Source organism: Oncorhynchus tshawytscha, linkage group LG18 (genome assembly GCF_018296145.1).
Source record: "Oncorhynchus tshawytscha isolate Ot180627B linkage group LG18, Otsh_v2.0, whole genome shotgun sequence".
In the NCBI taxonomy this organism is placed as follows: Eukaryota; Metazoa; Chordata; class Actinopteri; order Salmoniformes; family Salmonidae; genus Oncorhynchus; species Oncorhynchus tshawytscha.
This window is the reverse complement of record NC_056446.1, coordinates 28249472-28264463: the sequence shown is the minus strand read 5'-3', so window position 1 is coordinate 28264463 and position 14992 is coordinate 28249472. Positions and strand designations below refer to the sequence as shown.

The following is a 14992-nucleotide window of genomic DNA, read 5'->3' as shown; positions in this document are numbered from 1 at the left end:
CTCCCTTTGCTACTCCCTAAGCTGTTAAACTCCAATACCTACCAGTAAACAACCAATGCAGCATTGTATGAACTGTTCCATTTCCCTTCCATTCTTTTCTATTCCATTTCCTATACCTTTCTAGTGTTCTCCCCTTCTACATTTTCTTCTCCTGTCTTCTTCTCTACATTCAGCCATTTCTCCAGTCTCTCCTGTCTAATACCTCTCCCGCTCTTCCATTCCTCTCTCCTACTCCCATCTCCTCCTATTCCCTTCATATCATATACTATCCCATCCCTCTCTCCTCCTCCCTCCCATCTACATCTATGTCCTCTCCTCCTTCCATCCCTCCCTCTCTCCTCTCCTCTGTACCTTCCTGAAGACGAAAGGTTCTTCGTTGTAGGCGGGGTTCAGGCCGTTGTTCATCACCATGCGGGTGCGGAACTCTTTGCGGATGGTATCCGTGGGCAACCCATACATGTCCACCTCTACGTAGGTCCCAATCTTCTTATCAGACAGGAACTGACCAGAAAACACCTGAGAACATACACATCCAGTCAAACAACAATTAAATACAATATAATACAACTTTTTTGAAAATGGCCAAATGATTGGACATCATTTTTTGTAATATGCTCACATCACTGACATGGATTTTTAGCTAGCGGTGGCTAAAGTTAGCTGAGGTTTGTAATGGCTGTTTAAAGAAAACTGGACCACAGATGTACATCCTGTCCTGGCCTATAGACTACTTTCAGGGTGAGGAACCATCTAACATTAAGTTGTAAAATAGTAAACTTCACACAAGTGAGCTTCAGGTTTCCCATCTTCTCAGCACATGTACAGTTGAAGTCGGAAGTTTACATACACCATAGCCAAATACATTTAAAATCAGTTTTTCACAATTCCTGACATTTAATCAGAGTAAAAAAATCATTGTCTTAGGTCAGTTAGGATCACCACTTTATTGAAAGAATGTCAGAATAATAGTAGAGAGAATGATTTATTTCAGCTTTTATTTCTTTCATCACATTCCCAGGGGGTCAGAAGTTTACATACACTCAATTAGTATTCGGTAGCATTGCATTTAAATAGTTTAACTTGGTTCAAATGTTTCGGGTAGCCTTCCACAAGCTTCCCACAATAAGTTGGGTGAATTTCTGGCCCATTCCGCCTGACAGAGCTGGTCTGAGTCAGGTTTGTAGGCCTCCTTGCTCACACACGCCTTTTCAGTTCTGCCCACAAATGTTCTATAGGATTGAGGTCAGGACTTTGTGATGGCCACTCCATTACCTTGACTTTGTTGTCCTTAAGCCATTTTTCCACAACTTTGGAAGTATGTTTGGGGTCATTGTCCATTTGGAAGACCCGTTTGCGCCCAAGCTTTAACTTCCTGACTGATGTCTTGAGATGTTGCTTCAATATATCCACATCATTTTCCATCCTCATGATACCATCTATTTTGTGAAGTGCACCTGTCCCTCCTGCAGCAAAGCATCCCCACAACATGATTCTGCCACCCCCGTGCTTCACGGTTGGGATGGTGTTCTTCAGCTTGCAAGCCTCCCCCGTTTTCCTCCAAACATAATGATGGTCATTATGGCCAAACAGTTCTATTTGTGTTTCATCAGACCAGAGGACATTTCTCCAAAAAGTACGATCTTTGTCCCCATATGCAGTTGCAAACTGTAGTCTGGCTTTTTTATGGCGAGTTTGAAGCAGTGGCTTTTCCTTGCTGAGCAGCCTTTCAGGTTATGTCGATATAGGACTCATTTTACTGTGGATATAGATACTTTTGTACCTGTTTCCTCCAACATATTCACAAGGTCCTTTGCTGTTGTTCTGGGATTGATCTGAACTTTTCTCACCAAAGTACGTTCATCTCTAGGAGACAGAACTTGTCTCCTTCTTGAGCGGTATGACGGCTGTGTGGTCCCATGGTGTTTATACTTGTGTACTATTGTTTGTACAGATGAACGTGGTACCTTCAGGCGTTTGGAAATTGCTCCCAAGGATGAACCAGACTTGCGGAGGTCTACAAAAACATTTTTGAGGTCTTGGCGGATTTCTTTTGATTTTCCCATGATGTCAAGCAAAGAGGCACTAAGTTTGAAGGTAGGCCTTGAAATACATCCACAGCTACACCTCCAATTGACTCAAATGATGTCAATTAGCCTATCAGAAGCTTCGAAAGCCATGACATCATTTTCTGGAATTTTCCAAGCTGTTTAAAGGCACAGTCAACTTAGTGTATGTAAACTTCTGACCCACTGGAATTGTGATACAGTGAATTATAAGTGAAATAACCTGTTTGTAAACAATTGTTAGAAAAATTACTTGCATCATGCACAAAGTAGATGTCCTAACCGACTTACCAAAACTATAGTTTGTTAACAAGAAATGTGTGGAGTGGTTGAAAAACGAGTTTTAATGACTCCAACCTAAGTGTATGTAAACTTCCAACTTCAACTGTATTGCTTTTCTCTCTTGGTTTCTTATTAATACGGTGATCATATGCAGATACACTACAAAAAAAAACATCTACCTCCATCTCCCTCTCTGTGCTGTGAACTTTGAACTCCTGACCTCGTACCTGTACACTGCAGGTAGCAGCAATAACCCCGTCCACAGGTGTCTCTGAGAAGGGGTCAAACATCCTGTCTGAGCGACGCATGAAGTCTGGCTTCAACAGATACCTGGGAAGAGAAAGAAGGGACGGTGGCCCAGTAGGGCCCCCCAAAAAATCTAACTCTATGTTTAAAGGGGGAATCTGCAGTTGCTACATCCATTTTTGGACTTATACATTAATGATATTTACCCATTGATTTTTGAAGATTTTTATAAATGCCTCATGAGCTTAGTTCAACTGACATACTCCATCAGAACCCAAAATATAAGCTTGTTTTACTCCATTGTTTGTAAACAAAGTAAATTTAAACAAACCCTGTATAGCCTGGTTAAAACTATCATTTTCATATCATGGATGGTCAGTCCTTGCATCCACAGCTGTGTCTGTGAATTTGAGAGTGGTTATATTTCTCCCCATCCCTCAGCTTTGTACCGAAACAGGGGAGTTTGTTTTGTTATTGTTTCTACTGCTGTTTGCCGCTCTAAACACGTTCTGTGATGTGCTAGTATAGTGTTTATACATGTGTTATACAGTGTTTTCAGCTCTTTTAACAATTACATCTAAATCGTGTTGTAGAGATGGTGCATAACTATTTTCCATATCAAGATAAATGGATTGGTGGTGGTATCAATACAAAAAGCATAATTAGTGCTAGATAATTTATATTCCTGCTCACACTGTTACAGTAAATTAGCTTGAATCCAAATGATGATGACAATGATTGTGATTCTACCCTGTGTGTGTTCCAGCTAAGTTAGGACAGGAGACGCATTAGGAGAGACCTGTGTGTGTGCCAGCTGAGTTAGGACAGGAGGCGCATTAGGAGAGACCTGTGTGTGTGTGCCAGCTGAGTTAGGACAGGAGACGCATTAGGAGAGACCTGTGTGTGTGCCAGCTGAGTTAGGACAGGAGACGCATTAGGAGAGACCTGTGTGTGTGCCAGGAAACGCATTAGGAGAGACCTGTGTGTGTTCCAGCTTAGGACAGAGACCATTAGGAGAGACCTGTGTGTGTGCCAGCTGAGTTAGGACAGGAGGCGCATTAGGAGAGACCTGTGTGTGTGCCAGCTGAGTTAGGACAGGAGACGCATTAGGAGAGACCTGTGTGTTAGGAGAGACCTGTGTGTGTGCCAGCTGAGTTAGGACAGGAGGCGCATTAGGAGAGACTGAGCTGAGTTAGGACAGGAGACGCATTAGGAGAGACCTGTGTGTGCCAGCTGAGTTAGGACAGGAGACGCATTAGGAGAGACCTGTGTGTGTGTGTGCGTGCCAGCTGAGTTAGGACAGGAGACGCATTAGGAGAGACCTGTGTGTGTGCCAGCTGAGTTAGGACAGGAGACGTGGACAGGAGACCATTAGGAGAGACCTGTGTGTTAGGACAGGAGACGCATTAGAGAGACCTGTGCGTGCCAGCTGAGTTAGGACAGGAGACGCATTAGGAGAGACCTGTGTGTGTGCCAGCTGAGTTAGGACAGGAGACGCATTAGGAGAGACCTGTTAGGTTAGGAGAGACCTGTGTGTGTGCCAGCTGTTAGGACGTGCCAGCTGAGTTAGGACAGGAGACGCATTAGGAGAGACCTGTGTGTGTGCCAGCTGAGTTAGGACAGGAAACGCATTAGGAGAGACCTGTGTGTGTGTGTGCGTGCCAGCTGAGTTAGGACAGGAGACGCATTAGGAGAGACCTGTGTGTGTGCCAGCTGAGTTAGGACAGGAGGTGCATTAGGAGAGACCTGTGTGTGTGTGCTGAGTTAGGACAGGAGGCGCATTAGGAGAGACCTGTGTGCGTGCCAGCTGAGTTAGGACAGGAAACGCATTAGGAGAGACCTGTGTGTGTGCCAGCTGAGTTAGGACAGGAGACGCATTAGGAGAGACCTGTGTGTGTGCCAGCTGAGTTAGGACAGGAGACGCATTAGGAGAGACCTGTGTGTGTGTGTGCGTGCCAGCTGAGTTAGGACAGGAGACGCATTAGGAGAGACCTGTGTGTGTGCCAGCTGAGTTAGGACAGGAGACGCATTAGTGTGTGTGTGTGTGCGTGCCAGCTGAGTTAGGACAGGAGACGCATTAGGAGAGACCTGTGTGTGTGCCAGCTGAGTTAGGACAGGAGGGAGAGACCTGTGTGTGTGCCAGCTGAGTTAGGACAGCTGAGTTAGGACAGGAGACCTTAGGAGAGACCTGTGTGTGTGCCAGCTGAGTTAGGACAGGAGGTGCATTAGGAGAGACCTGTGTGTGTGCCAGCTGAGTTAGGACAGGAGACATTAGGAGAGACCTGTGTGTGTGCCAGCTGAGTTAGGACAGGAGACGCATTAGGAGAGACCTGTGTGTGTGTGTGTGTGTGTGTGTGTGTGACATTAGTTAAGGGTGAAAGTCACATTAGAAGTGCATTAGGAGAGACCTGGCTATGTGTGTGTGTGTGTGTGTGTGTGTGTGTGTGTGTGTGTGTGTGTGTGTGTGTGTGTGTGTGTGTGTGTGTGTGTGGGTGTGACATTAGTTAAGGGTGAAAGTCACATTAGAAGAGCATTAGGAGGTAGGGGTGTTACTGTCATTACTGATCTCCTCCCATATGAACTATCTGACTTTAGTAGTGAAAGCCCCAGGACAGAGGAAGATTGGGGGAGAAAGGAGAGATAGGGGAGAGAGAGAGAAAGGAGAGAGATAGCGCATGATAGCGGGAGAGAGAGATGATAAAAGGAGGGGAGCCCCATCAATGAGATAGTGGCAGAGTGAGCCCCCCGGCAACCACTTATGAGATGTGAAACGCTTTAATTGTTGAGCTTTCGGAAAGGAAGGGGCAGACAAAGGGATGTAAGGAGGGGGATGGAGAGAAGAGAAAGGAGCAGTAGCACTAACCCACAGGATCCGTTGTACTCATACTTTCCCTGGTTCAACTGCATGGCCAGATCTGAGACAAGAGAGAGTCCGAATAGGTGTTATTACAATGGAAATCATAGACACACACACAGTCACATGCACACACACTCTTCTTGAAGCGTACACACACATTATGCCAACAGATATAGACATACACACACAGATTACATTTTTCTGGTTGATTAAATTAATTTGTGACATGTTGATTTCTTCAAAAATTCAAGAGTCATATTCTGCAGTGTTGCTGTGCTCAACCCAGAGGGAGAGAAGAGAAAAGGGAATCATCCACCTTACTGACATCTTCTCCTCTATCTCTCTTTCCCCCGACCCTCACCCCCTCCAGCCCTACACATGCCCACTCACAGAGACATGTGTTCCAACCCCATCACCCTCAGACATGGGGCAGCATCTGCTGACTACAGGGTTCACAGTGTGTGTGTGACAGATGAAGAGAGCGAGAGAGCCACTGTTACAACATAATATGACATTTGAAATGCCTTTATCCTTTTGGAAATTATGTGAGTGTCATGTTTACTGTTTAGTTTTTTATTGTCTATTTCACTTGCTTTGGTAATGTAAACACATGTTTCCCATTGCAATACAGCTCCTTAAATTGAAATTGACAGGAAGAGTGAGAGAGAGAGATAGAGAGAAAGAAAGAAAGGAAGAGAGAGATATAGAGAGAGAAACAGGAAGAGAGAGTGTCTGTGAGAGCATGTGTGCTGTAGGGGGTAACATGACTCATCATGAATAGGAAGCACATAATAAGTAGTCTGTATGTGTGTCGCATGTGAATCTATTAGTGTGTATGTGTGTCGCATGTGAATCTATTAGTGTGTGTGTGTGTCGCATGTGAATCTATTAGTGTATGTGTGTGTCGCATGTGAATCTATTAGTGTATGTGTGTGTCGCATGTGAATCTATTAGTGTATGTGTGTGTGTGTCGTGTCATGTGAATCTATTAGTGTGTATGTGTGTCGCATGTGAATCTATTAGTGTGTATGTGTGTGTGTCGCATGTGAATCTATTAGTGTGTGTGTGTGTGTGTCGCATGTGAATCTATTAGTGTGTGTGTGTGTGTGTCGCATGTGAATCTATTAGTGTATGTGTGTGTCTATTAGTGTGAATCTGTGAATCTATTAGTGTGTGTGTGTGTCGCATGTGAATCTATTAGTGTGTGTGTGTGTGTCGCATGTGAATCTATTAGTGTGTGTGTGTGTCGTGAATCTATGTGAATCTATTAGTGTATGTGTGTGTCGTCATGTGAATCTATTAGTGTGTGTGTGTGTCGCATGTGAATCTATTAGTGTGTGTGTGTGTCGCATGTGAATCTATTAGTGTGTGTGTGTGTCGCATGTGAATCTATTAGTGTATGTGTGTGTCGTGTGTGAATCTATTAGTGTATGTGTGTGTCGCATGTGAATCTATTAGTGTGTGTGTGTGTCGCATGTGAATCTATTAGTGTGTGTGTGTGTCGCATGTGAATCTATTAGTGTGTGTGTGTGTGTCGCATGTGAATCTATTAGTGTGTGTGTGTGTCGCATGTGAATCTATTAGTGTGTGTGTGTGTGTGTGAATCTATTAGTGTGTGTGAATCTATTAGTGTGTGTGTGTGTCGCATGTGAATCTATTAGTGTGTGTGTGTCGCATGTGAATCTATTAGTGTGTGTGTGTGTGTGAATCGCATGTGAATCTATTAGTGTGTGTGTGTGTGTGTCGCATGTGAATCTATTAGTGTGTGTGTGTGTCGCATGTGAATCTATTAGTGTGTGTGTGTGTCGCATGTGAATCTATTAGTGTGTGTGTGTGTGAATCGCATGTGAATCTATTAGTGTATGTGTGTGTCGCATGTGAATCTATTAGTGTGTGTGTGTCGCATGTGAATCTATTAGTGTGTGTGTGTGTGTGTGTGTCTATTAGTGTGTGTGTGTGTCATGTGAATCTATTAGTGTGTGTGTGTGTGTGTCGAATCTATGTGAATCTATTAGTGTGTGTGTGTGTGTGTCGCATGTGAATCTATTAGTGTGTGTGTGTGTCGCATGTGAATCTATTAGTGTATGTGTGTGTCGCATGTGAATCTATTAGTGTGTGTGTGTGTGTGAATCGTGTGTGTGTGTCGCATGTGAATCTATTAGTGTGTGTGTGTGTGTGTCGCATGTGAATCTATTAGTGTGTGTGTGTGTGTGTCGCATGTGAATCTATTAGTGTGTGTGTGTGTCGCATGTGAATCTATTAGTGTGTGTGTGTGTCGCATGTGAATCTATTAGTGTATGTGTGTGTCGCATGTGAATCTATTAGTGTGTGTGTGTGTCGCATGTGAATCTATTAGTGTGTGTGTGTGCATGTGAATCTATTAGTGTATGTGTGTCGCATGTGAATCTATTAGTGTGTGTGTGTGTGTGTCGCATGTGAATCTATTAGTGTGTGTGTGTGTGTGCATGTGAATCTATTAGTGTATGTGTGTGTGTGCATGTGAATCTATTAGTGTGTGTGTGTGTCGCATGTGAATCTATTAGTGTGTGTGTGTCGCATGTGAATCTATTAGTGTATGTGTGTCGCATGTGAATCTATTAGTGTGTGTGTGTGTGTGTCGCATGTGAATCTATTAGTGTGTGTGTGTGTGTGTGTCGCATGTGAATCTATTAGTGTGTGTGTGTGTCGCATGTGAATCTATTAGTGTATGTGTGTCGCATGTGAATCTTTCCATGTGTGTGTGTGTGTGTGTGTGTGTGTGTGTGTGTCGCATGTGAATCTATTAGTGTGTGTGTGTGTGTGTGTCGCATGTGAATCTATTAGTGTATGTGTGTCGCATGTGAATCTATTAGTGTATGTGTGTTGCATGTGAATCTATTAGTGTATGTGTGTCGCATGTGAATCTATTAGTGTATGTGTGTCGCATGTGAATCCATCCATATGTTTGTGTGGTGTGTGTCGCATGTGAATCTTTCCATGTGTGTGTGTGTGTGTGTGTGTGTGTCGCATGTGAATCTATAATTGCACGTGTGTGTGTTCAATCCCTCAACCCTCAGACGGGAGAGTTACAGAGAAACAGTGGTATAGTGCTACGTGAGGTGTGTGTGTGTTCAATCCCTCAACCCTCAGACGGGAGAGTTACAGAGAAACAGTGGTATAGTGCTACGTGAGGTGTGTGTGTGTTCAATCCCTCAACCCTCAGACGGGAGAGTTACAGAGAAACAGTGGTATAGTGCTACGTGAGGTGTGTGTGTGTTCAATCCCTCAACCCTCAGATGGGAGAGTTACAGAGAAACAGTGGTATAGTGCTACGTGAGGTATGTGTGTGTTCAATCCCTCAACCCTCAGACGGGAGAGTTACAGAGAAACAGTGGTATAGTGCTACGTGAGGTGTGTGTGTCATGTGAATCTATGTATGAGCCTGTATGTGCAGTTTGATTAACATGTTCCAGTACAGTACAGTACCTGGGGTCTGGTAGTTAAGGGAGACCATCTGGCAGCCTGCGTTCCAGAAGATCTGAGGCATGTAATTACTGGAGTCCACCCTGCCTCCTTTAGGATAGATCCGACTCATCTGACGCTTGTTGTAGCTGGACGCCAACATTCAGGACTTAACACAGGGACAGAGGGAGGGAAAGGGTGTGTGTGTGCGCCTGTTCGTGTGTACATACATGTGGAAGTTGTGTGTGTCTATGCGTGCATGTGTGTGGTGTATGTAGGTATGATGTTTGATCAGTAGGATTACATGGTACAGCACCTGAGGTCTGGAAGTTGAAACAGTGGTGTGTTTGTCTGTGTTTGTGTAGCGAGTCGAACGGGCCGCAGACCTATTTTTAGAAGGGAACAGCTTGTGTCCTGCATTCCCACTGGAATGTGTGTGTGTTCCCCATTCCAAAGGCACTTCGATCTCTCCCAGAGGAACTAGGGCAGTTTTCCACAGATGGATACTGTAAACAAACAACATCTAGTATCCAGCAGAGTCCAGCCCTATCATGGGCTCATATCTGGGTGACCTAAAACTGCAAAGTTACAACTGTTGCAACTCGGTCAATTCTGGTCCAGGGGGCGTGCTTTTTTCCACGCCAAACTTGGTGCAAAACTGCGCCTACTAGAAACCTAGCAACATTCAGAGTTCAATTGTTCCCTTTTTGAGAAGTAGAGGCGCACGAGAGAAGGGAGAACCCAAGAGACAGAATCACCACTAGAGGTCGACCGATTAATCGGAATGGCCGATTAATTAGGGACGATTTCAAGTTTTCATAACAATCGAAAATATGTATTTTTGGGCGCCGATTTGCCCAATTTCTTTTTTTTATACCTTTATTTAACTAGGCAAGTCAGTTAAGAACACATTCATATGTTCAATGACGTCCTAGGAAGGGTGGGTTAACTGCCTGTTCAGGGGTAGAAGGACAGATTTTCACCTTGTCAGCTCGGGGGATCCAAACTTGCAACCTTACAGCTAACTCGTCCAACACAATAACGACCTGCCTCTCTCTCGTTGCACTCCACAAGAAGACTGCCGTTACGCAAATGCAGTAAGCCAAGGTAAGTTGCTAGCTAGCATTAAACTTAAAAACAATCAATCATAATCACTAGTTAACTACAACTAGATATTATCTAATAACTGACTTAGCCTACAAGTATCTAAGTATCTGACTGAGCGGTTGGCAGAAGCAGGCACGTAAACATTCATTCAAACAGCACCTTTGTGCTTTTGTGAAATGAAGACTGCTAACAGCGTTTCAAACGTCACTCGCTCTGAGCCTTCTAGTAGTGTTCCCCTTGCATGGGTTGCTTCGATGGTGGCTGTTGTCGTTGTGTTGCTGGTTCGAAAGGAGGAGCGAGGAGAGGGACGGAAGCTATACTGTTACACTGGCAATACTAAAGTGCCTATAAGAACATCCAATAGTCAAAGGTTAATGAAATCCAAATGGTATAGAGGGAAATAGTCCTATAATTCCTATAGTAACTACAACCTAAAACTTCTTACCTGGGAATATTGAAGACTCATGTTAAAAGGAACCACCAGCTTTCATATGTTCTCATGTTCTGAGCAAGGAACTTAAACGTTAGCTTTCTTACATAGCAAATATTGCACTTTTACTTTCTCCAACACTTTGTTTTTGCATTATTTAAACCAAATTTAACATGTTTCATTATTTACTTGAGGCTAAATTGACTTTATTGATGTATTGTATTAAGTTGAAATAAGTGTTCATTCAGAATTGTTGTAATTGTCATTATTACAAATAAATAAATAAAAATCGGCCGATTAATCGGTATCGGCTTTTTTGGTCCTCCAATAATCGGTATCGGTGTCGAAAATCATAATCGGTCGACCTCTAATCACCACCAAAACAAAACATTGCCACCAATACCTTTTTGGTATTTTCCCAAATCTGAATATAAAGTTGCATTAAACTATGTAGCTTTTTAGTGAGTGATTGCAGTCAGCATGACTGACCAGATGAATAGCATCGACTTCATGGATAGTTGCATTGTTTTTGGAGGTGAGTCATCTGTGAATTACAGTACCAGTTGAGATAGTTTGGGATGAGTTGGACCGCAGAGTGAAGCAAAAGCAGCCAATAAGTGCTCAGCATATGTGGGAACTCCTTCAAGACGGTTGAAAAAGCATTCCAGGTGAAGATGGTTGAGAGAATGCCAAGTGTGCAACGCTTTCATCAAGGCATAGGGTGGCTACTTTGAAGAATCTCAAATATAAATATATTTTGAATTGTTTACCACTTTTTTGGTAACTACATCCACATAGTTATTCTACAATGTATAATAATAAAGAAAAACCCTTGAAAGTAGGTGTGTCCAAACTTCTGACTGGTCCTGTATCAAGTGTACTGCTACAGTTGAAGTCAGAAAAATCAGTTTTTCACAATTCCTGACATTTAATCCTAGTAAAAAATCTCTGTCTTAGGTCAGTTATTTTTACCTTTATTTAACTAGGCAAGTCAGTTAAGAACAAATTCTTATTTTCAATGACGGCCTAGGAACAGTGGGTTAACTGCCTGTTCAGGGGCAGAACGACAGATTTGTACCTTGTCAGCTCGGGGGTTTGAACTTGCAACCTTCCGGTTACTAGTCCAACGCTCTAACCACTAGGCTACCCTGCCGCCCAGTTATGATCACCACTTAATTTTAAGAATGTGAAATGTCAGAATAATAGTAGAGAGAATGATTTATTTCAGGCTTTATTTCTTTCATCACATTCCCAGTGGGTCAGAAGTTTACATACACTTTACATACACAATTAGTATTTGGTAGCATTGCCTTTAAATTATTTAAATTGGGTCAAACGTTTCCGGTAGCCTTCCACAAGCTTCCCACAATAAGTTGGGTGAATTTTGGCCCATTCCTCCTGACAGAGATGGTGTAACGGAGTCAGGTTTGTAGGCCTCCTTGCTCGCACACACTTTTTCCGTTCTGCCCACAAATGTTCTATAGGATTGAGGTCAGGGCTTTGTGATGGCCACTCCTATACCTTGACTTTGTTGTCCTTAAGCCATTTTGCCACAACTTTGGAAATATGCTTGGGGTCAATTTCCATTTGAAAGACCCATTTGCGACCAAGCTTTAACTTCCTGACTGATGTCTTGAGATGTTGCTTCAATATATCCACATCATTTTCCTTCCTCATGTTGCCATCTATTTTGTGAAGTGCACCAGTCCCTCCTGCAGCAAAGCACCCCCACAACATGATGCTGCCACCCAGTGCTTCACGGTTGGGATGGTGTTCTTCGGCTTGCAAGCCTCCCCCTTTTTCCTCAAAACATAACGATGGTCATTATGGCCAAACAGTTCTATTTCTGTTTCATCAGACCAGAGGACATTTCTCCAAAAAGTACGATCTTTGTCCCCATGTGCAGTTGTAAACCGTAGTCTGTTTTTTTATGGCGGTTTTGGAGCAGTGGCGTCTTCCTAGCTGAGCGGCCTTTCAGGTTATGTTGATATAGGACTTGTTTTACTGTGGGTATAGATACTTTTGTACATGTTTCCTCCAGCATCTTCACAAGGTCCTTTGCTGTTGTTCTGGGATTGATTTGCACTTTTCGCACCAAAGTACGTTCATCTCTAGGAAACAGAAAGCATCGCCTTCGTGAGCGGTATGACAGCTGCGTGGTCCAATGGGGTTTATACTAGCGTACTATTGTTTGTACAGATGAACGTGGTACCTTCAGGTGTTTGGAAATTGCTCCCAAGGATGAACCAGACTTGTGGAGGTCTACAATTTTTAGATTTTCCCATGATGTCAAGCAAAGAGGCACTGAGTTTGAAGGTAGGCCCTGAAATACATCCACAGGTACACCTCCAAATCACTCAAATGATGCCAAATCACTCAAATGATGTCACTCTGAGGGGATTCCCTCTCTAGCATTCTTCCTCTCTCACACACATTTACTTTGTCACAGGGAACGTCCGAACTCTTGACCAATCAGCTCGGCTTTGAATGTTGCTAGGTTACCCGTGGGCGTGGTTTTGCACTAAGTATGGCATGGATAAAAAGGTCCAAGGGACTCACTATGGATATTGGTTCTGTTGCCGTCTAGAAAATCTAGGGAGTCAGTCACTTTTGATGCCGTAATTCATTAAGAAGAAAAGTAACATAAAGGACTATGGACTCATCTTGACTACTTCACAGGTCATGAATTACTGTGTTTATCGTGTCTATGTTGTCTGTGTGCATTTACATGCTGTGTGAGTGTGGACACTCGACCAAAGGATACTTGACAAACTCGATGGCGTTGGTCTTTAGATAACCCAGACCCACTGACTCATTAAATGACGACATGTTGTGGTGGATGTTCCTCTCTGGGGAGAGAAGAGACAGTAGAGTTAAAATGGGAGAGAGAGAATAAGAAAGAGGAAGAGAGAGAGAGAGAGAGAGAGAGAGAAAGAAAGAAAGAATAAAAGAGAGAAGAGAGAGCGCATCTGACTAATGTAACTGACACATCTAGAAGTGTACCATTACAACCCACAACTTTGATGTTGCACCATGACAGCTCAAGTAACTAAATCATCTGAACCAGCTTCATTTGGCAGTACAAGTTCTAGAAGTTTAACAATCACCGTAACTTAACACTCACTCAATCAGTTCATTTAGCATTACTGTTGAATATTACCTTCTGCGACGTCGAAGCTCTGGAACTTGACTGGCTGTGCGTAGTTGACCATGGCAGAGAGGTAGGGGTGGATGTTGGTGGTGGCTCCTACATATGTGTACGAGGCTATCAGAGCCTCCTCGTCATCCGTCGTCTCGCCAGTCTACACAGGAGCAGAAAACACACTGTTGTTTTACACTCACACATCTCTGTTGTCTTCCAGTCTCCACACTATACACACAGAGATACAGTAGTTATAAAGCACATCCAAGTCAGTTAGGAACACTCTCATTATCAATATATAAATGACCAGAGAAAGAGCTTTACACTGGCTAGAGCTTAGAGAAAAACACACTCAACAGTAGGGAGAGAAAAGGATAGTTTGTGACCAGTAAAGAGAGAAAGAGCAGCTGAACCAACTCCCATACCTTCTTGATGTTGTTATCCTCAGAAGCCTCTGAGATGTCTGTGGTGTCTGTAGCTTCTGTGGCCTCAGACATCTCTGTTGGATCCTCCTCCACAACCTGAACACACAACAATAGTTCATTATAAACGGGGTAGTTTGGGTCCTGGATGCTGATCGGATGAAACAGCAGGTCACCCGTTTACAATGCATTTGGAAAGTATTCAGACTCCTTGACTTTTTCCACATTGTTACGTTACAGACTTATTCTAAAATGGATTCAATTGTTGACTTGTCCCAAAGCCAGTCCTGCGTTGTCTTGGCTATGTGCTTAGGGTCGTTGACCTGTTGGAAGGTGAACATTTGCCCCAGTCTGAGGTCCTGAGCAGGTTTTCATCAAGGATCTCTCTGTACTTTACTCCGTTCATCTTTCCATCGATCCGGACGAGTCTCCCAGTCCCTTCCACAGCATGATGCTGCCACCACGTTGGGATGGTGCCATGTTTCCTCCAGATGTGACATTTGGTATTCAGGCCAAAGAGTTTAATCTTGGTTTCATCAGACCAGAGAATCTTGTTTCTCACGGTCCAAGGCCTTTAGGTGCATTTTGGCAAACTCCAAGCAGGCTGTCATGTGCCTTTTACTGAGAAGTGGCTGCTGTCTGGGAACTCTACCATAAAGGCCTGATTGGTGGAATGCTGCAGGGGTGGTTGTCCTTCTGGAAGGTTCTCCCATCAGGTTCTTGGTCACCTCCCTGAACAAGGCCCTTCTCCCCCAATTGCTCAGTTTGGCCAGGTGGCCAGCTCTAGGAAGAGTCTTGATGGTTCCAAACATCTTCCATTTAAGAATGGTGAAAGCCACTGTGTTCTTGGGGATCTTCAATGCTGCAGGAATTTTTTGGTACCCTTCCCCAGATCTGTGCCTTGTCACAATCCTGTCTCAGAGTTCTAGTGACAACTCCTTCGACCTCATGGCTTGGTTTTCACTCTGACATGCACTGTCAATTGTGGGACCTTATATAGAC

General features: G+C 43.6%; 1 protein-coding gene across 3 annotated transcripts in view; it reads right to left on the bottom strand.

Annotated features, from left to right (window-relative positions):
- LOC112217984 (1-phosphatidylinositol 4,5-bisphosphate phosphodiesterase beta-4-like) overlaps window positions 1-14992 on the bottom strand; it is a 153886-nt gene that overhangs the window by 19492 nt on the left and 119402 nt on the right. For all 3 annotated transcript variants that reach the window (XM_042300901.1, XM_042300900.1, XM_042300902.1), the window contains 7 exons: window positions 13994-14089; window positions 13587-13728; window positions 13191-13275; window positions 8914-9038; window positions 5455-5506; window positions 2573-2675; window positions 352-516 (listed from right to left, as the gene is read on the bottom strand). In XM_042300901.1, coding sequence (XP_042156835.1) covers window positions 352-516; window positions 2573-2675; window positions 5455-5506; window positions 8914-9038; window positions 13191-13275; window positions 13587-13728; window positions 13994-14089 — 768 coding nt within the window. The remainder of the gene's footprint in view (window positions 1-351; window positions 517-2572; window positions 2676-5454; window positions 5507-8913; window positions 9039-13190; window positions 13276-13586; window positions 13729-13993; window positions 14090-14992) is intronic.